We start from the raw sequence: 21,422 nt of genomic DNA, 5'->3' as shown, positions 1-21,422 counted from the left end.
ATAAACAACAATGGTCTCCAAAGATGGAGCTGAAAAACCCCTCTCCCCTGGTGACGTGTAACCATGGTAGCACAACCATGTGCAGGTGCATTTGGGACATAACGCTTGACAGCAAATGGCCATGTAACTGATTTATGTGTTTGCTCTACTTATACTTTTTGGTCATTATTTTAGTGTATACCCTTTCCACTTACAAAAAAAAAGTTTTCTGTAAAACAATACGCCATATTGCACCAGCAGCAGCCTTGTATACCTCATTTTTACCAAGTTTTTGCATCATTTTCTCTTGTGCTTGATTTAATCTCATGTTGTCTTAGAAACTTGGTGTGGCCTGAATGTACAGTGTTGATAAAGTCTAAGTCATGTGTGGTTACGTCCTAGGTCTTCGCGTCCACTCACCACTCACTCACTGACATCCAGAGCAACTCCCAGTCCTGCAAACTCCATTCATTGGTAAGTATCTTATACAAGTACCATTTTTATATTTTCTATCATATTTGACTGTACTTTTTCTATGTTTAGATACACAAATGCCATTGTATTACAATCACCTACAGTATTTAATATAGTAACATAGTGTGCAGGTGTTGTCTCGGAGCAATAGCCTGTACCAATGTAGACTAGTGTTTGGTAGACTATACCACCTAGGTTTGTGTAAGTGCACTTCTGAGATGTTTGCACAAATACAAAGCACCTAACAATGCATTTCTCAGAACGTACCTCCATTGTTAACTGGCGCATGACTGCATTGACAAAAGAGTTATTACTGGTTATGATAAACCAGAAGCTATGTTAAAAATACACACCCACACAATTTCATTTGATTTTACAAATAAGTAGAGTCCTAAAGAAATTAAGTTATTCATCAAAAGTCACACAGACAGTAAGTGACAGTTTGAATATAGACACAAAAACTGAGCTCTTGCACAGTGCCCCAGTTTGTCTCTGACAAAAAAGAAAAAATAAGATTGCACGTACCCAGAGAACCAAAATCAAAATCCTTACCAAAGACCATGGCTAGCAGGTGTTCAAAGTGAGGTAACAGGAAGGTTATGCCGGTTTAGGTAGAAAACTGCTGAACACTCAACACAGTGGAGGCAGGTGTGCTCATAAAAGAGTCTTCAAAAAAATTTATTGTAGCCAAACACAGCTTCTCACAACAATGCCAGCTAGTACATTGATATGGATGAGTTCCTAGAACACTCATCTACTGGAGGAAGACTATAAGGGGCCTGCCCTCCAGAAGATAATTCTGGTTTTTTTTGGGGGGGGGGGGCTTGTATTTTCTTGTCTCCTCCATAAATCCTGGGGCCCCATGCAGCTCAATTTTGACATGTGTCGGTTCAAATAAGCACAGTGAGGCAACTAACATATACTTAATTCTCCAATTCTTTCTCAATCTTTACAAAATGCCAAATTGAGAGGTGTACTCTTAATTTCCAGAATGTATTCTCAAAATGTTATGTCCTGATCACTGTTCCTCTTAATATCTTCCACACAGAGAGAAAACATTCCCTAAAATGGGGACTCTCCTACTCTCGATTCTCCAACACTTCCTCTGAAAACGCCCCCTGCCATTCAGCCGGATAGCTTCTCTCTCTCTGGCCTCTTCCCCACTTCAGGTCTGCATTATAGATCAACTTGGCCTCCCTCACATCTCCAGCATTCTCTGCACTATCCACTGCTTCAATCTCCCATGGAGAGCAACCAGCAGACCTAGTGAAAAAGAATCTTGTCCTCAAAGAGACAGTCAGGGACAGTCAATTGCAAATACTCCCACTATAATAATTTACTGAAGTGCCAAGAGCATTTAAAGCAGCAGAAGCCAGCTTGCCTCCTAAAGGGTGATGAGCCTGGAAAGACCAGGGGGCTTAAAAGTCTAATTTAACTGAAAATCCATTTACATTCGTCAATCTTACTCTTCTCTGAGCCTGCTGTTCTTGGCATGGAGAAAGTTCTCAGTTGCCTCAATGAAGGCAAATGGTTTGTAACTGAAACAAATGTGACAGAAGCGCCATCACAGAACCCTTAGAAAATAAGGAATGTGACGGACCACTTGATTTCATCAAGTTTTTTTTTTTTAATTTTTAGAGAAAGGGGAAAGGAGGGAGAAAGAGAGGGACAGAAACATCGATGTGAGAGAGAAGCATCCATCAGTCATCTTTCCTACTTGCCTAACCTAAAAGCAACTTATGCATCTATTTATTGTCACATTACAGTAAGCACCACGTGGCTTTGAATTGTTCTCTTCTGAACCCCAGGGGTCTAGAACAGGACCTGGCAAAGAGTAACCTCTTGGATATTTATGGAAGAAATCATTAATTTTTTAAAAACCTCACCCGAGAACATGATCATTGATTTCAGATAGAGGGGAAGGAAGGGAGAAAGAAAGGGAGAGAAACATCAATGTGAGAGAGAAATATCTATCAGTTGCCTTTCGTATGTGCTCTGCCAGGGATGAACTGCAACCTAAGCATGTGCCCTGACTGGAAATTGAACTTGTGACCTTTCAGTTTGTGGGATGACACCCAACCAACTGAGCCACACTAGCCAGGGCATAATTTTTTTAAATCCAATAAAGCATGGTCACTTTCTGAAAATCCTTCTCTGGTATGCACACATATATTGACATTACATTGCTTTTGTGATTCTTAAAGGATCATTTCATTGTTAAGTTATCTTGGAATGAATTCTTCATGCCATGTAAGCAGGGAAGAAACAAGTAATCTCATGGTAAACCACTTGAAGAGAGTAGGTGTGTCCCATCATAGTCCTGGAATTTAAGAGCTGAGGTCTTAGTGATCGTCCATCACCGAGGTCTTATTTTACGTAACCTCTCCAAGGTTTCCAGAGCTGTGCCATCCCACCAGCCACATGGAGCCATCAAACACTTAAAATATAGGCAATTTGAACTGAAATGTGCTATCAGTGTAAAATACATAGCAGATTCAAAGGAGAGCAGTAAGAGCAAGGGATCCCTCAAACCAAACTACTGGTCAGTCAAATCCCACATCTAGTGGGGTATGACTTTGGGCAGCACGTTAAATCTTTCTTTACCCCAGTTTCCTCAACAAGTGGAAAAAGCGTACTGCATTGCTCAAGGATGAAAGGAATTAACAGATACAAAACCCTTAGAATCATATCTGGCATATTGTCAGGGTTATAGAAGCTTATTATTAAATGTTCATATGCTTTAAAGGAAATTGAAAGCTAAAAGATTTTCAACTAATGACAAATTGTGTTAGTTCAGGAGTCATTTTTATCTCACTAGATGTTTCTACAATGAGACATTCCAGTCAGGTTACCCATTCAATATGTTTCTGTCCTGGACAAACCTGTTCCAATATACTGAGATTACTACATGTGTCAAGTCTCGTATGACATGAAAATTCAAGCACAGTTAGAAAACAAAGGAATATGAAGAACTCTGTGCCATTTGTTACCAAGGCATCAGTAACTAGGAACCGTTTCCTCAGTTGTGCTGGATACACACACACAGAGCCCGTTTCCACAGAGTGATTGAGGTAACTAACACTTCCACTATGGCTGAAGAGTTACCATGGCAACTCAGCTGGAAGAATTTAGAGACTGCTGAATCCAGCCTCCTCACTTGAATGATGAGGAGCTTCCATGATTTTGTGATTTGCTGAAGGTCATGCTACAAATCAGAAGCCGTACAGGGACTCATACCAAAGATTTCTGCCAATCCATCTACAAGGCTTTAGACAACATCCGGCTTTTTCACGTAGTTGAAAGTTGGAGAGTATTCAAATGAAAAACAATTCACAAAACAGGCAAGGCAGTGACTGTAATATGAAATGTTTAGAATTTTGAAATGATGTTTCTAATGTTTGCTTTAGCAGATATCGCAATATAAATCAAGGTGTTCTTTGAGTTTTCTTCATCTTAATAATAATGAAAAACCACACCCATTCTGTTTTGGCCAACACAACTTTCCTTAAAGAGAAAGTTGACTTAAAACAGAAATTTCAGATGCTCAAGATGAATACTCTAAATAAAAGAATACCCTTTCCATAAATAGTAAGTTGTCTGGCTATTTTCTGGTTTGCATTGGGCTATAACTTCATTATAGATAGAATCAGTTTAATTATGTTAATGGAACATTCAACTTGCCTTGTAAGTATTAACTGATTTCAAATTATCTGCTGGTAATGGTGGTGTGCGTGTATGCGCACACACACAGCAAATTGGCTTCACTGGGGCCGTGCCTATTTGATTGCCACTAACTTTAGAGTCCAATCTTTTCTTAATGAGCTTGTGTCAAGTAAACCAATGCCTCCTCATTTCCTCCACCTGCCCATCCCCTAGTGCAGACAAATGAAATTATTAGGCAAGGGAGACAGATTTCCTCATTGCTTTAAGTGAATGGTAATTTGAACATAGTCAGGGAAAGTTCAAGCAGTTTCCTCATTCATGAGCTACCTATAGTCTGCAACTTCAGAGCAACAAATGCAGAGGCAGAGAGATGTTAAAGCAAGTGATTCAGCCAAATTTTAGACATTTTAGAAGACAAAAAAGAGAAGCATTTAAATTTAAACCTGAATGCTTCTTGCTTTAAAAGCTTATAGATGGTGGAGTTTTCAGTAGGCTTATGGTTTGTATTAGGGTTTTATATTTAATTCACTCTATCTCACCTTGTTTTCAACTCATTCTTAAATTGCTTGATGTTTCCTTTGAAAGGGAAGAAATGTGTGAACAATATTAGACTGATAAGATATGTTCAAACACAGGTTGTCCAGAGCAGAATAGAGACCAGCATTAAGAAAGGACCTCATATCTCTCATTGCTTGAATCTGAGACTGAAGCTTTTCTTCTTTAAAGTGGAAGCAAGAGAAGTAAGAGAATTAGAAATGATGGTCATGAAACAACTAAAAGAGCTTGAAAAGTACAGAATCTATTCAACACAAATTAGATAATGAAGAAACTAGTGGCCACTGCAGGTTCTATACCTAATCAATTAAAATGAGGTGATTACAAGTTAAAAAAAAACAGTAAAAATTGGAATAAAGGAATAAGTGATGCTTTGGGTTGCCAAGATATTGTAAGGACTTGAAAAATAGTCCTAACTCTTCTATCATTTGTTCAAATAAGTTTTCCACTGGTAACTGTTCCTTTCCCCCTTCTGGTACCCCTACAATTCGGATGTTGGAGTGTTTAAAGAATTTCCCCAATCTGGCAAAGGAAATAGACTTCTGGGAAATCCAGGAAGCTCAGAGAGTCCCAAAGAAGTTGGATCCAAGAAGAAACATACCAAGGCACATCATAATTACATTAGCCAAGATTAAAATGAAGGAGAGAATCCTAGAAGCAGCAAGAGCTAAGGGGATAGTCACCTACAAAGGAGTCCCCATCAGACTGTCAGCTGATTTCTCCAAAGAGACCTTACAGGCAAGAAGGGGCTGGAAAGAGGTATTCCAAGTCATGAAATCCAAAGACCTACAACCAGGATTACTCTATCCAGCAAAACTTTCATTTAGAATGGAAGGACAGATAAAGTGCTTCTCAGATAAGATCAAATTCAAGGAGTTCATCATCACCAAGCCCTTATTATATGAAATGCTAAAGGGACTTATCTAAGAAAAAGAAGTTAAAAAAACATGAACAGTGAAAGGACAACAAACTCACAGTTATTAACAACCACACCTAAAACCAAGGCAAACTAAAAGGACAGCTAGATCAGGAGTGGAAACATAGAAATGAAGATCTCAAGGAGGGTTAGCAACAGGGGAGTGGGAGGAGGAGAAGGGGGGAGAAGGTACAGAAAATAAGTAGCATAGGCAGTAGATAGAAAATAGATGGGGGGCAAGAATAGTATGGGAAATATAGAATCTAAAGAACTTGAGACACATGGTCATAAACTAAAGGGGGGTAATGGTGCGGACGGGGGATAGGATGGAGGGGAATGAAGGGGGGAATAGAACAACTGTAATGGCATAATCGATAAAAAATTAATAAAAAGAAAAATAGTCCTAACTCTCAGGTCAAAATTGCCAATCTTTTCTTGACTAAGCTGAACTTTACAAGCCCCGTTACACTAAGTAACAAATATACCTGTAGCAATAATAAATGTAGTGCTAATACTCTAAGTTAAATTTAAGAATAATAGCCATTAGTCAGCATTGAGTTTTTAATTGTATTGTTTATGCTGTTACAGTTGTTCCTGATTTTTTTCCCTTTGCCCATCTCCCCCAGCCCCAGCTTCTCCCCTCACTTAGTCAATCCCTGTATCATTGTCTGTGTCCATGACTCATGCATTAATGTTCTTTGGCTAATTCCTTCACCATCTTTCATCCAGTCCCCCCTTCTCTCAGACAGTCATCAGTCTGTCCGATGTATCTATGCTTCTGTTTCTATTTTGTGTGTTTATTTTGTTCATTAGATTCCACATACAAGTGAGATAATGTGGTGTCTGTCTTTCATTGACTGGCTTATTTCACTTAACATAATATTCTCTAGGTCTATTCGTGCTGTTGCAACAGGTAAGAGTCCTTCTTTTTTTATTTTACTATGAAATCATATTCCATTGTGTAAATGTACCACAGCTTTTTTTATCCACTCATCTGCTAATAGGCACTTAGGCTGTTTCCAGATCTTGGCTATGGTAAATAATGCTATTAGGAACATAGGGGTAAGTATATTTACTTTGTATTGGTGTTTCAGAATTTAGGATCTATTCTCAGAAGTGGAATTACTGTTCAAAAGGCAGTTCCATTTTTTTATTTTTTGAGGGTACTCCATACTGTTTTCCAGCATTGAGGGGGTTTTTTGATACTATGTTATTTAAGGTATTTCGATATGATATTAAATAATCTACCAGAGTTGTAATAAATTTAAAGAGTATTTTATATTTATAGACAGTATTTGATTATTTAAAAGAATTAGATTAGGCCCTGGCTGGTGTAGCCCAAGGGATTGAGCTTGGGCCTATGCACCAAAGGGTCACTGGTTTGATTCCCAGTCAAGGGCGGGTGCCTGGGTTGCAGGCTGGGTCCCCAGTAGAGAGCATGTAAGAGGCAAATACACATTGATCTTCTCCTTCCCTTCCCCTCTCTCTGAAAATAAATAAAATCTTTAAAGGAAAAAATAATATTAATTTAATTTATAACTTAAGGTTTCTGAGGTCTACTGGGGTCTCTTAAATGCTTAGTTTTTTTGGGGGGGGGGCGTTGCCAGCTTTGTCAGGGGTTTGAAACACTTGAGGATACTCATGTTTTTAATATTTATAAATATGTTTTTAAATGTTTGAAGAAAATCTAAATATTTAATTCACTGAGTTAACAAGTGGACTTAAGTTAGTAGTAAATTAAAATGTAATCAAAGAAGTGAAATACATAGTTATTTTTATACAAAAATGGCTAAATTTTTAAAAATTAAGATGAACACTAAAGGCTTAGGAAAACCAGGTTTTTCCATTTTTCAACTTTAATAAATTCAGTATCAATTAAAACAAGAAGCTTCAAAAGTTTGCTCACAGAAAAGCCCCTATTGAATAACTGCAAACTCAGTTACAGAAAACACAGGAGAGCATGTGGTGTATCACGACGTTAATGACGGTGCAGGAGTGAGAGACACAGACATAGCACTGCCTGCAGCTGGCCGATAATGGTGTCGCATTAGATTCCCCCTCCCCATTTTCCATTTTGACTTTCTGCCTCAGAATTACATATGCTTTGGAAAGAACTCTCAGACATATTGTTGAATATTGAAAATCTAAATGCAAAACAAAATGAATATTTTTAAAACTAGGATACCAGTTTAGCTGCCATGAACAAGGGTTCCATCATTCATCGTTCAGGGCTAATATGGCAGCTTCATGGAATCATGGACATGGGTCTTTTCTACCTTGTTGCTTTTGCATCCTCGGCATAGACTCCCTTCTCTTTGTAAAAGATGGTTGCTCCAGCTCCTGCCACCAAAGTCAGCATTCTTCTGCAGAAGGAAAGAAAGCTTCCTTTCCTTTTAAGGTCAAAACTCAGAAATTGCTTATATAACTGCAGGCTTACATCCTGGGGGGCTATGTACTAGTCAAATGGCCACACCTAGTAGCAGGCAAGCTGGGAAATATATAGTTTTTGGATGGTATCCATGTGCCCAGAAAAAAAACTTTTGGTATTACAGGAGGAAAGAACAGATATTCAGGAAATGGCTATCCACTCTAATACAAATATGCCAGTTTTAAAGTTAAAAAAATATGTACTTATAAAGAGCATTCATTTTTATGCATAAGAAGATCTGGAAGCCTAGGAAACAAATAAGATACCTGAAATAAATCATTGGTTCCAGAGCATCAGCTCAGAGTCCAATGTCAGTGTGTAATGACTTTTTCATTCTCCCAAAAGCAAAGGTTCAAAAAGGACAAATGGGGGGGGGGTGGAATGGAGACAATTGTACTTGAACAACAATAAAAAAAAATAAAATAAAATAAATAAGGCAACAAACAACAAGTGCTGGTGAGGATAAAAAAGTTAAAAAAATAAAAAGAACAATTAATGAGTTAGTCATAAAAGCACAGTTATTTAATTTAAAGTGTTATTATCTCTTAAGAATAAGCTCTTCCTACTTTTTGAAGTCAAAATATCCTTTCTTTAATGCAATAATGTTGATACTAACTGGAAATATATTTGTTCATTCAGAAATGTTTATGAAACACCCAGGCATTATACAAAATGCTGAGGATTCACTGGTTCTAGTCATCCCTACACTCATCCAATTTGGAATCCAGCAGGGAAAACAAAGAGTCAATACAGTATCTAAAAGAGAGTTTCAAGCTAGGATAAGCGCTGTTTTTTTAAAGGAAATGTAGAATGGACTATGGGAGAATATTCTGAGGAGACTGTGAATTGGGGAGTCAGGAATATTCTGGAAGAAGGAATGTTTAAGCTACATTCTGAAAATAAGTAGCAGTTAGCTTGAAGACTAGTAAGGAAGCACATTGTAGAAGGTGGGTTGGCATGTGCAGAGATGTAAGAAGAAAGAGTTTGGCCAACTGAAAGTCCTAAAAGAAGGCCCTGTGGTCAGAAATGAATTATCACAGAAAATAATGACAGAGGGGTAGTAGGGAACAGAGGGTCCCACAGGCCATGCACAAATTTGAGATTTATACCCAAGGACAATGGGAAGACATAGGTTATTTGAGCAAGAAAATAATCAGCTTTATGTTTTTAAATTATCACTTAGGCCACAGTGTGGAGAATAGATGAAGTAATCCAGACAAGAGGTAGGAAGAAAGTAGAATGACAAACAGGATGGCAAGAATAGGGCACAGTAGAGATTTGGCCTCTTGGAGTAGATTCTGGTAAAATGGTGGCTCTGGGGGACAGAAGCAGAACCATGATATTTCTGTCTCTCTCTCTTTTATTGTTGTTCAAGCACAATTGTCTCCATTTTCCCACCACCACTCCCCCCTACCCCAGTCGTCCCCACCTCCAACCCTCAATCCTACCCCTCCCTTGGCTTTGTCCATGTGTCCTTTATACATGTTCCTGAAAACCCTCCTTCCTTTCCCCCCATTATCCCCTCCTACCTCCCTCTGGTTACTGTCAGTGTGTTCTTTATTTCAATGTCTCTGGTCATATTTTGCTTGTTTGTTTTGTTGATTAGATTCCACTTATTGGTGACATTGTTTGGTATTTGTTTTTCACTGCCTGGCTTATTTCACTTAGCATAATCCTCTCTAGATCCGTCCATGCTCTCATGAAAGGTAGGAGTACTTTCTTTCCTTCTGCTGCATAGAATTCCATTGTGGAAATGTAGCACAGTTTTTTGATCCACTCATTTACTGATGGGCACTTAGGTTGCTTCCAACACTTGGCTCTTGTAAGTTGTGTGACAGTGAACATTGGGGTGCATTGGTTCTTTTGAACTGGTGTTTCAGGATTCTTAGAGTATAGCCCCAGCAGTGGAATTGCTGGGTCAAAAGGCAGTTCCATTTTTAGTGTTCTGAGGAAATTCCATACTGTTTTCCACATTGGCTGCATCAGTTTGCATTCCCACCAACAGTGTACTAGGGTTCCCTTTTCTCCACAGACTCACCAGCACTTGCTGTTTGCTGATTAGTTTATGATGGCCATTCTGACTGGTGTGAAGTGGTACCTAATTGTAGTTTTAATTTCCATCTCTCTGATGGCTAGTGATGCCGAGCATCCTTTCTCATGTCTCTGGGCCCTCTGTATATCCTCCTTGGAGAAGTGTCTGCTCAGGTAGAAGCAGGGCCATTATTAAGAACCAGGGCTCTGGAGTCAGGCTGCCTGAGTTCAAATCCTAGTCCTATTCTGGCTGGTAAACCTTGTCCTGGGGCCTCAGTTGCCTCAGCTGTAGAATGGAGAGGGTGATACTAACTGCACCTCAAAACACAGTGAGGAATAGGTGAGATCATTCATTTTAAGTGTCTAATGATTAGATGTATAATGTGACTAATACAACTTATTACTATTATTAAATATTATCATCATTTCCATCTCTAGTGTTAGCTGCAGGAGAAAGAGTCAAGAAAGACTCTTGATTCTGGTCTGGGCACCTGGATGGTGAATGGTACCCTTTACTGAGAAAAACAGGTGGAAACATGTGTCTTAGGGAGAAGAAGGGGAAAGCCTTCAATTTTATTCAATGTGTTCAATTTTGGATATGTTAAAAAGGAGGTGATAATCATGTCTAAAGTCACTTTTTAAAGATGAATATATTAAAATACATTTAACGTTCTTACTTGGTAATTTTTTGAATGAATAGTTCCATTTTGTTTCCCTTCCCAAATTTTATAAACAAACTCAAAATTTCCAATTCTGAAAATTACTTATTTTTTAGATGTTACTCATTTATTTTTAGAGAGAGATGAAGGGTGGGAGAGAGGGAGAGAAACATCAATGTGTGGTTGCCTCTCATGTGCAACCCTACCAGGGACCTGGCCTGCAACCCAGGCATGTGCCCTGATTGGGATTCAAGCCCACAACCTTTTGGTTCGCAGGCTGGCACTCTATCCACTGAGCCACATCAGCCATTGCAAAACCATTGTTTTAAGTAACAGCATTTATAAAGATTTATATCAACAAAAGCAATGTGTTGATATGTGAAGCATATAACTTCTTATCACTTCAAATATCCCCACTTTAGTGCAATATAAGATTATTACTTCTGCTAGCTGCACAAAAAGAGGCCAATTTCACATGAACTTTGCTCACATGAATGGCATGGCTCTTAACACACTATTCTAGGTCTTAAACTTCAGAGGATTTAAGTCCTTGCAATTACTGATTCCCATTTTGGAATTTCCACATTTCTTTTTCAGAAAATTAATTGTGAGATTGGCCTCTAAAGTCACGAGATCTAACTCCTTTATTTTATAGACAGATCTATATATAATTAGAAAAGCTACATAAAGACCATGAGGAGTTATGATTTTTTAAAATTATTTCTGAATAAAGCAATAGAGAAGAATGGTTGGCAAATTTCTCAAGTATAGTTCCAATTATATATCTAAATTTTATCCCATACAAGAATAATTCTTTATGGAAATACGATAACTATTTTCCAAGTATCACTTCAGTCCTGGGACCCAGGCTCAATTTTTATATTTTGAAACCACTAATCTAAATACAAATATATATTCAAAAAAACTAGTTATTGGACTTTTTTTAAAAAATCAGTTCTGGAATTTTCCACTTTGTTTTTCTTAAAGAACCAGCCTAGGCCTATCTTCCTTTCATGAACCTTCCCAGGCCATGCCAAACAGCAGGGGTCTCCATCTCCTCTAAGAAATTCTTCATACTTCTCAACCTCTATTTCACGTAAACCACTGCATAAAGAATGACCGACATTTTCATTCAACCTGCATTTGAGCTTAGCTGTATGCCCAGCACTGTGGACTCAATGGTGAGCAAACCCTTCAGTGAGATCAAGGTCTCATTTGAAACTCTTCCTAAACTTATCTATTGCCCAGATGTGGCCCATCCACAGTTATGCAGGCATTGGAGTTCTCACAACATTTGGTTGCTCTTATTTTTTTCTTATCCTTCTTTGTATATAACAGTCCCTCTAGTCCAGAAAGCAACCCTTTTCAAAGTTTTACATAAAAACTCAAAATAGAACCCTGGGAGCTAATGGTAATACAGAGAGGTTTCTTCCCTAATCTGATTTCAGCATGGAAATTGGTCGCATGAAATTAAATACGATGTTAATAATTGGAACAGTTTTGCTTTATTTTAACATGTACTATTTGACTGGGGGGAAAAGGAGAAATAAATTACCTTATATCCTTGATTTCAAGATTTTTGCTACATGAATGAACATTTTTAAGGTCGAGATGCTTTTGCAATGAAGTGCACGTTTAACTATAGTGATTGTTGGTTCCTGAAAAAGCTGTTTTAAAGTCAATGACAAACCTTAAAATCAGGGTTGCCTTAGAAACAACATAATTCAACATGAAGACTCAGACTGATTTGATGAAAGAATGAATTGGCACTCAGAGACTGGACTTCTGGCCTTGGTTCTACGGCCAATTAGCTGCTGAACCCCAAGCCCTGTGACATCTGTCCAGTCTCTGCACTGCTCTGGACCTTCTCTGCCCCATCCATAAAATGAAGTTTTGCACTTGTGTTCCTCAAATTCTCTGTGGTAAGGAATCAATTTTTTAAAACTTCCCCCTCAGTGGCAGACTGATATGTTTATGAGACACAATAAAAATACCCGTCCATGGCACAGCCATAGTGAATTGCTACGAAAGCTTCCACGTGCTCACTCCCCATGCCTGTCTTTGTGCACAGGCTGGCCTGTGCCTCCAGCTGCACTGAGTGGCACATTCCTTAGGAATTGGACCACCATGCAGGTTAAATGATGACTCTAAATGTGATTTACCACCATCTTTTACTTGATTCTGTTTGGTAATACAATTAGCTCATACTCCTCAATTACCAAGTAGCTGAGCAGAAGGAACAATAATTCTGGAAATCGGTTATTCAAAAGGAAGGTGTTATTTGTGGAAAATTTGAGAGAGCAGTGGCATAGTTAATCCATTTGTGGGTCACTGACGACTAACAATACAGAAGACACCTTTCAGGCAGAAGACGCCTTTCAGGCAGAATAATAAAAGATAAGTGTTCTCTTTTCCTCTTATTAAAAAAATATGCCCTGGCTGTTGTAGCTCAGAGGATTGAATGCGGGCCTGTGAACCAAAGGATAGCAGTTCAATTCCCAGTCAGGGCACATGCCTGGGTTGCAGGCCAGATTCCAGCAGGGGATGCACAAGAGGCAACCATACATTGATATTTCTCTCCCTCTCTTCTTCCCTTCCCCTCTAAAGATAAGTAAATAAAATATTTAATAAAATAAAATAAATAAAATAAAAAGTTACGAAAATTTATCAGTTGTTTAAAAAAGACTTGACAACCAGGAATATCAATCACTCATTGGATGGAATTACCAGCCAATGTTTCTTTGAGGGTGAATTTTGAGAGAGAAGACTGATGACATATGGGAGCTCTCCCTAGAATATGCTTCCTCCTCACCACTTAGTTCATGATAGAAAGTTAACTACCTAATGGTTATTAACCACAAGGCCATTGCAATATAAGGAGAACAACTTTTTGAGTAATTCATCAGAGTGCAAGAGTGCATGCAAGAGTGCATGCTTCATAAGGACTCTGGCCATGGTAAATCATACGCATGCACTTGCTCTTCCTCTTTGCCCACCAATTTGGGTACAAGGCCAAAAGACTAGAAATTACCCAGCTCAGACTCTGAAGACCCTTCATCATGTTCACGAAGGAGAAGGTGCTTCAACTTCGAGAAACAGCATTCCTTAAGCAGGGCAGGCCCAAGGGCCTCCTGGAGAACTGCTGAAAGATGAGGATGTCTGCCTTAGAGCCTAGAGCAGTGATCAGAGGCTGTCCTGTCCAAGTACCAGGCCACACTGTCCCTCAGAGGTTCTCGCCCTGAGTGTGTATCAGAATCACCCACCCAGATTGTTAGTAGATTGTTGGCCCCATTCCAGAATGTCTGTTTCACAGGGCCCAAGAGTCTACCTTTCTAACAAGTTCATAGGAGATGCTGATGCTACTGGTCGTAGAAACACACTTTGGGAACTATTGGTATAAAACATCTGATGATAGAATTGGGAAGACCTTGGAAGTTACCTAATCCAAACCTCTCATTTTAAAAGTAAGGACCTTGGGGGGCTCAAAGGAAAAGTCTTTCTGTCATATATCCAGCACTCAGAGGCTACATACACACTCCAAAGAAAGAAACTTGGGTCTCCAGAGCCTTAATGCATTGTTCACATCATGATTCTGTTATGGCCACACATCAGGAGCCTGATATCTGAGAAGAAGGGGAACCAGCAGGGACTTTATGCCATTGACCTTGCTACCCACATGTCCTTGTAGGAGCTACATGCTAGTTCTATCAGTGACCTTGTAATGGTAGGTAGGTGTCCTGGGCCCAGACCGGGGGTTGGCAGCACAATGGGAACTACCTCTTACCTAGATCTAAACCCAGAGAACATGTTCTCAGCACTGTGCATGTTGCCTCTCCCCCCTCTTCCTGCCAGCTTGGCACAATCAGATGGACTGAGAATTTGAAAAGTGGCACAAGGATGCAGGAGATGGTCACAGATTATTTGCAGCCGTGCAGTGGAGGTAAGTGTCCAGCACAAGGCTCAGTGACTATTGGGATGGCAGAGTCACTGGCTGTCTGCTTGACAGTCTGACCTGGTACCAGTGTCAAAACTCCCTTGGATCCTGCCCTTTGGCTGAGCCTGTTCTGCAACTGCCATCGATTCTGTGTGCTTCCTGCTTCCCTTCCAATAAATTATCCTTCTGCTCAAATGGTCTGCAACCAAGAACCCGAGCCAACATGATAGCTCATTAATTTCCTCAGCAGCAGAGAGCCAACTGCTCCTGAGGAAAGTGAGGGCTGCCGCAGAAGCTCCCGCCTTGAGTGCTCATCAAATTGGGTCAGGAATTATATATATTTATACAAAATCTAGAGGGATATTTTGATGAGGAGCAGAATATTTGCATGGCCTTAGAAAGCATCTCCCCCAGGAAACTGTTCAACAGTAGAGAAAACAAGCAGGTGCTCACTTAGTATTACCAATGAGGGACAGACAGGCACGGGGCATCTCTAGAGGTGACCCCTGGGAAGGACACTTACCCAGAATTCCAGTCAAGAACATACAGTTGGAATCTCTAAGAAAATCATCAAACCCCAAATGAGAAGTGTTCTATTAAAAAGATAGAGGGTTTAACCAGAGAGAGAGGAAGAGAAGAGAGAGAAAAGAGAGAAGAGAAGAGAAAAGAGAAGGAGAGGAGAGAGAAAAGGAAGAAGGGACTATATTCTTCAAAAATGTAAAGTTGCAAAAGTGATGACAGCCGGTGAAAGTGTTCCAGAGTAGAAGAAACTAAATACATACACATATATGAGAACAGATACATATATGTCTTACTGTCAAGCATTTCAGAAAAACCAAAGGGAACACACAAATGAAAACAAAGATGAGGTGAAACTTCAGTAATAGGTCAAATGGGAAAAAGGTACACCTGTGGGTTTTGGCACTATGCTCATTATTACAAGTTGCTTCCAAATTTTAAAAAATGTTTTAATAATTTGAGGAAAAGACATTGAGTACAGAGGGCACAGGGAAGTTTAGGGGATGGTGGAAATGTTTGCATCATGACTGTGTGAATGCTTACACAAGTGTTCACATTTGTCAAACTGCACACTTAAAATTGGTGACTTTTGTTGTAGGTAAATCATACCTCAATGCACCTTACTTGAAAAGGTAAAAGAAAAAGTCCAAGTCCATTATCTAAAAGGTTCTGTGTTTGTTTAAAGGCAGAAAAGGGAGAGGGAGAACTTTCATTTGTCTCCTGAGAGGCTCCAGGGACCGCTGTGTCGTGGGTGGGAGCGGGCTACCTGGTGAGGTTGGTTGATTCCAGCCTGGGTGGGCATGAGCCACAGACAAAATCTCATGGTCTTCCTTTCTGAAGCACATTATGGCACAAAAATTTAAGCACTTACATTAACAGTTATTTTGTAGTGAACATAATATTCACATAAATGGTTTAAAAAAAAACATGAAAACGCAATGCAATCTGCCCTCAAGGGGTCCTTCATATTATCCCAGATCCTGAGAACATCATTTACTGTCCTCAAAGGTGGCCCTTTGTAGGCAGGGATTCTTGCATGTGTCCCACAGAAGCCACACACCCCCATGTGATGGCATCAGCACCCTTCCTTCCCCTTCCTTCACGGCCCTACTCAGAGGATCCCTCCCACTCCCCTTTCACACTTGGTAGTCTCTGCTTATGACCATCTTCCTCGTAACAGTTACCTGTGAAAAAGCAACCCCAAGTCAACTTGGAAATGACCCTCAGCTCTGAGCACCATGCCTGGCACTTTGGAAAAGCCTTTTGGATTAAACTAAGCAAAAAGAAGCATGGGCATACTTATCATTTCATTCCTTTTCTTCTTCACAGAGTCAGAATTCTGTTGCCTTCTACTGAGAAATTCATACTATCTACGCCATTTCCTCTAATGGACTTCCGGCCCAGAAACACGACTTTAAAATGGGATTTTTGTTACAACCAATGTAATAAAACGTTCTGAGACTTGGATTTTCAACTCTTTGTTACAAGGAGGGAGAGACACTTTAAAATGAGCTTATGGTGCAAAACAAAACAAAACAAAAACATAAAAACAGTGGGGGAGACTCAGAGCAAGCCATTTCTGTCAAAGCACCACCAGGACTATTTAGACAAACTGCTACGCTACCAACAACTGGGCAACTAAACTGGACAGCAGCACTGTCTCGGTGAAAAACGTGGCCATGATTGCTGACACCAAGTGCTCACTGCCAAACAAAGTAAAGAGAAGTGAGTCCACAGCTAGGAAGGGGAGAGCCAGGATTTGAACCCAAGAAGTCTGACTTAAGAACCTACATTTTTAACTCCTATACCCATGGAAGTTCAATTCCAATTCCCCAGTAAACATTCTTTCCAGACAGTTCCAGCATGAGGTCTGCATCCAAAATTAAGACTCCACCTGATTAACAACACTTAACCAAGCCTCATTTAATACTACAAAACAAAAGATCATATTTCTCTCCATTGAATTTCTATTGTCCAGCCACTTTCTTCTCACACTGAAGAGTGCCTAGGAGATTTCTCATGGGAATACCCAATGGCGCTACTTTTATCTGCAGAACTGATAAGGATTTTCTTTCTACTAAAGTTGAGCCTCTTCTTTGTTTTCAACCTCCTTTCTCTGAGAGCATCATGCTGACATCTTCCAATGACTAGCTCTAATGAGACCACAGCTTTATCTTTCCTGTGGACACTGACCTATACTTGTATTGTGTGCAGACAGGATATGAACTGAGCCATCGATGCACTTCAGAAACATCCTCAGATCATGTAGTAGCAAAAGCATGCTTCTTTGTGAAAGAGCTGATGGCTTTTCAGGCCAGGCCACGCTTCACACAAGATCCTAAAGTCCCATTTGCAGAGTAGAGCTTTCACCTGAGGTATCTGAGCAATGGATCACCTCCACCCACTACAGAGGCTCAGGTGAATGAACTTTGCACTTGAACTGCCTGACTTCAAACAAAATAGCATACCCTTCCCTGATCCCTGAGTTTCCTGAGTCACTGACTCCTCCTCTATTCTGAGAAAAAAAGGAAGTGTGCCCTACTCCCTTAAAGACTGAAAGAAATCAGAGGTTTTGAAGTCCATCCTTTGGGGGTTCGGACAGCTCCATGTAGCTTGGAAACAATTTCTAGCAATTTCTGAGCGACTAGCACCAACTCAAGGAGCTAGTCACAGCTAGGCCTGATGAAAATGGGGGTCCTGGGAGGTCAGGCGGTCCTGCCTCGAGGGGATGGGAAGAGGGTTAGGCATGGGCCTGCGAAGATGATGAACGATTCTAGTCATCAGGATTAAATTGGCTTCCAGGGCAAACAATTTATCTCTGCACATTCCTCCCCTAGTCTGAGTGTAAATGCAAGCATTTTACTGCAAACAAATAGGCTTATTACCAATACAGTATAGCTCAGCTTACCGCTTCATTTTTCATACAACGAGCCAGCACCTGCCAAGCTTCTGGTATATTCCAGACACTGTACTTCTTACACTGACACAAATCGAAATATTTCAAAACGAAAGGAGGGTTCAGCCTGTCCTTGATGAGAAAAAGTGTGCAGCTAAAGCCAAGGCCACCCCTACCATCTATGGGGCCAGGGGCAAGAGTACAAATGGAGACCCACATAATTACTACTTTAAAGTGCTAATCAAGCTAGCAAACTGTCACAAAATCCTTCTCCCTTGACAAATGTAGCGTTATAACCACCTGGAGCCTAGGTATGATTTAGAATTCTCAGACCCCTCCGAGTTCCAGGCCAGACAGGAAAGAGCAACTCTGGCCAATCCATGCATCCCTTTCCCTCCCTCCCCAGCCCCCTTCCCTCCCCAGGGAGGCGTCTGGGGCATCCTATGGACCCTCAGCCTACATTTGCAAGATGGTCCACAACCTGGCACACCTGTTCCTTTGGGCACTCCTCGGGGATGGAATCTGCCCTCTCTGCTTGTGAAGGCCCTGAAAGCAAGCTGGGGGACTCTAGGCAGGGAATCCCACCGTGTCTAGGACTTGAAGGTCAACGGGGATTCTGGGCGGGCAGTCCACTTCACCTGCAGACAATTAGCTCAGTGTGGGGAGGGGACACTGCGTGGGGAAGCTTACACCCTGCCCTCTAAACCCCTGAAAAAGGTGTAAGGGATTTTGTTACTCAGGTTCAAGGCAAAACAGACTAAAAAGCCTTCCCTGTTTTATTCTAACTACATCAACTTTTCTTTCTGGGAAGAAGGTTCCTTATACCAAAGATAAACTGGTGTAAGAGAGGAGTCCTGTCTGGAAGGGATAAAAGAAAAAGCTGAAATACTGGCAGCTAGCTGTTCTATTCCTCAGACGGCAAACCCACTGAACAGAGTTCCTTTCCTACGGCATAAACTGGGCAAACCTTACATGTTCTTTCTGTTGTTGAGAGAATGGGTGTCCTACCTAGAACCGGGAGACCAAAAGAGCCAAATGAAGAAGTAGCCGAAGCACCTAGGGCCACAAAGCCACATCTCAGGAGCCTCCTCACGCTGAGTCACCTGGGCAAGGGAGTTTAGGGCCTGCTGCAAACGAAAAGGCCTCCCAGGGAGGGGGACGGGTGGCAAGTGGAGGTGGGTCACAGTGAGGGAGGTGGCCAGGACCCGGGCTTCACCCACATGGTTGAGCTGGTATCTGCTTTGCCTTTTTTTGGCCAAGGCGAGTTCGCCAATTTTCTGAGCCTCCATTTTTAACTCTCTAAAATGGAAACATTACCTGTCCGCCTCAGTTGGCGGTGATGCCCCTAAGAACTTAGCACAGTCCTGCACTTGTTAAGTGCTCTGTCAACAGTACTTATGTATTAGAACTGAGTGTGAATCCAGCCTATGAATCAGTCAGTTCCCCACCACCGACCCGAACACCCAAGATGGGTTTCTGCAGAATCTGTGTACGCTGGCGGGATGGAAGGGGCCAGGTGAGGAGGTCGAGGCTTTAGGGACCGAGGCTAACGAGAACAGGTGGGGGAAGGCACACAGAGGTCCAGCACACGGGACGTCTCAACCCTGTTTGGGGGCAGCTGAAAGTCACGCAGCTGGAGTTGCAAAAGACAGGCGCCTAAGGCATCCGTCTGCCGCGGGGATTGGAGGCGGGGACCCGCACGAGGGAAAGGCCGGGAGGAAGGTGTCACTCACCCAGCAGGAGCAGCTTGAGCTCCCGGCGCGCGTCCTTCTTGTCCCGGCGAAGCTGCCGCTCGATCTCCGCGCTGATGCGCTGCGACTCCTTCTCCTCCGCGGACAGGCAGCAGCAGCCCGCCATGGTGCTCGCTGCAACCGACGGGGCGACGTGGCCCGCAGCGCCCGGATCCTTCCCCCGGCCGCTCGCCGGGCCCACCCGCGACGGGCGCCCGGCTTCGGAGAGAAATGACGGGGGCCGACTTGAGTTTCGGAGTAAGAGGCCTGGACCTTCGGGGTTCAGTCTCTGCTCCCGGGTGGGCTCCGAGGCGGAGGTGAGTCCCAAGCGCTGGCACTGAAAAGTGCACCCGGGATCCGGGCTCGCGCAGCCTGCACTCACCCGGGGAGCAGAGGGCGAGCCGAGCTCAGTTGCGAACGGTGCTGGCACCGGAGGTGGACACCCAGTCAGGGAGCGCAGACAGCACGTAAAAAGTTGGGGCGTCGGTGCCGGAGAGCGGAATCTCCCAGGCCTGGGGGTATCCCAGGCAGGGTGCAGGCACGGCGTCGGTTAGAAGCCAAGCTTCCGAAAACCTCAGCAATGACCGCAGACTAAGACCAACAGAGAAGGTTCCTGCTAGTGCTTACGGCTCTAAGTGCCAGAAGGAGGCGGAGCGTCTCGAACCTGCAACCCTGGGCGTCTGCAAGAGTTGACCTTGGGGCACAGCATGCGGATGGCGAGTGTGGGAGAAAGGGGCGAGCAAGGAGCCGGAGCGCGGACCCGCGGGTGGGGGCGGCCAGAGTCTCTGGGAGCAGCTCCCACACCTGCCTCCCTGGCTGTGGCGTCCCAGCGCGGGGAGGGCCTCCAGCCGAGGTTGCTGTGACCACCCTGCTCTGGCCGCCAGGCCCTGCTCCCTGCCCAGATCCGGGTTCCGACAGGTGAGAGCGTTTCACCGACTCCCAGCCTCAACTCCTCCCAGCTGCGAGAGGAGTGGAGGGAAGCCAAGCGTCCGCCGCGCGCCACGGCGTGCCAGGCTGAGCTCTCTACATCACACGCCCCGGTTTCCTAACCCGGCTCCTTCAGCTTCCCGGAGGCCCCAGCTCCGCTCAAGCTTGGTCAAAGCCCACGGTCAGCTCGGCTGCCTGCCCTCCAGGTGCGGCTAGCCCTGACCCCGCTGGCGCTGCCCTCAGAGAAGCACATGCCGTTGGGTTCAGTTAAATGAGAGAAACCTGGGAGCGGAGAATAAATATCCTCCCAGCCCCTTCCTACACCACAGGACGAGGAGGGCCCGGGATGTGGGGCATGGAAAACAGCAGGCTACTTTGCATTTTATGATGGGGAAGCCTCCTGCTTTGTGGAGAGGGCTGATACGTCTCCAGCAACACCTGCTGTGGTCCCTGCCCCAGCCCTGAAGCCTGACAGCCGCCTAGTAAAGAAAGGTGTGTCCTCCCAGCCACTTTGGCCCGGCTCCTGGATTGTCGGGAGATAGTTTGAGCTGCATTGATAAAAACTTACTTAAAAATTGAAAAGCACGTCTTTGTACTCAAATAGCACTAAAGAATGCAGATTATATCTGATTTTGTCTTCTGCGTAGATTCTGAGGCAGAGAGCAAACAGGGTCACGGGGGAAAAGAAACAAAAAGAAAGGCGACGAGAAG

General features: G+C 42.6%; 1 protein-coding gene across 1 annotated transcript in view; it reads right to left on the bottom strand.

Moving 5' to 3' along the window:
- The window catches only part of GNA14 (G protein subunit alpha 14), a 162,599-nt gene extending 141,743 nt beyond the window's left edge, over positions 1-20,856 (bottom strand). The window contains exon 1 of the mRNA XM_037149106.2: positions 19,788-20,856. Coding sequence (XP_037005001.1) covers positions 19,788-19,911 — 124 coding nt within the window. The 5' untranslated portion in view covers positions 19,912-20,856. The remainder of the gene's footprint in view (positions 1-19,787) is intronic.
- Positions 20,857-21,422: the final 566 nt, after the last annotated feature.

The sequence above is a fragment of the Artibeus jamaicensis genome, unplaced genomic scaffold (assembly GCF_021234435.1).
Source record: "Artibeus jamaicensis isolate MK-2021 breed Jamaican fruit bat unplaced genomic scaffold, CSHL_Jam_final scaffold_1964, whole genome shotgun sequence".
Classification (NCBI taxonomy): Eukaryota; Metazoa; Chordata; class Mammalia; order Chiroptera; family Phyllostomidae; genus Artibeus; species Artibeus jamaicensis.
Note: the sequence above shows the minus strand (reverse complement) of the source record. Positions and strands in the feature narration are given on the sequence as shown.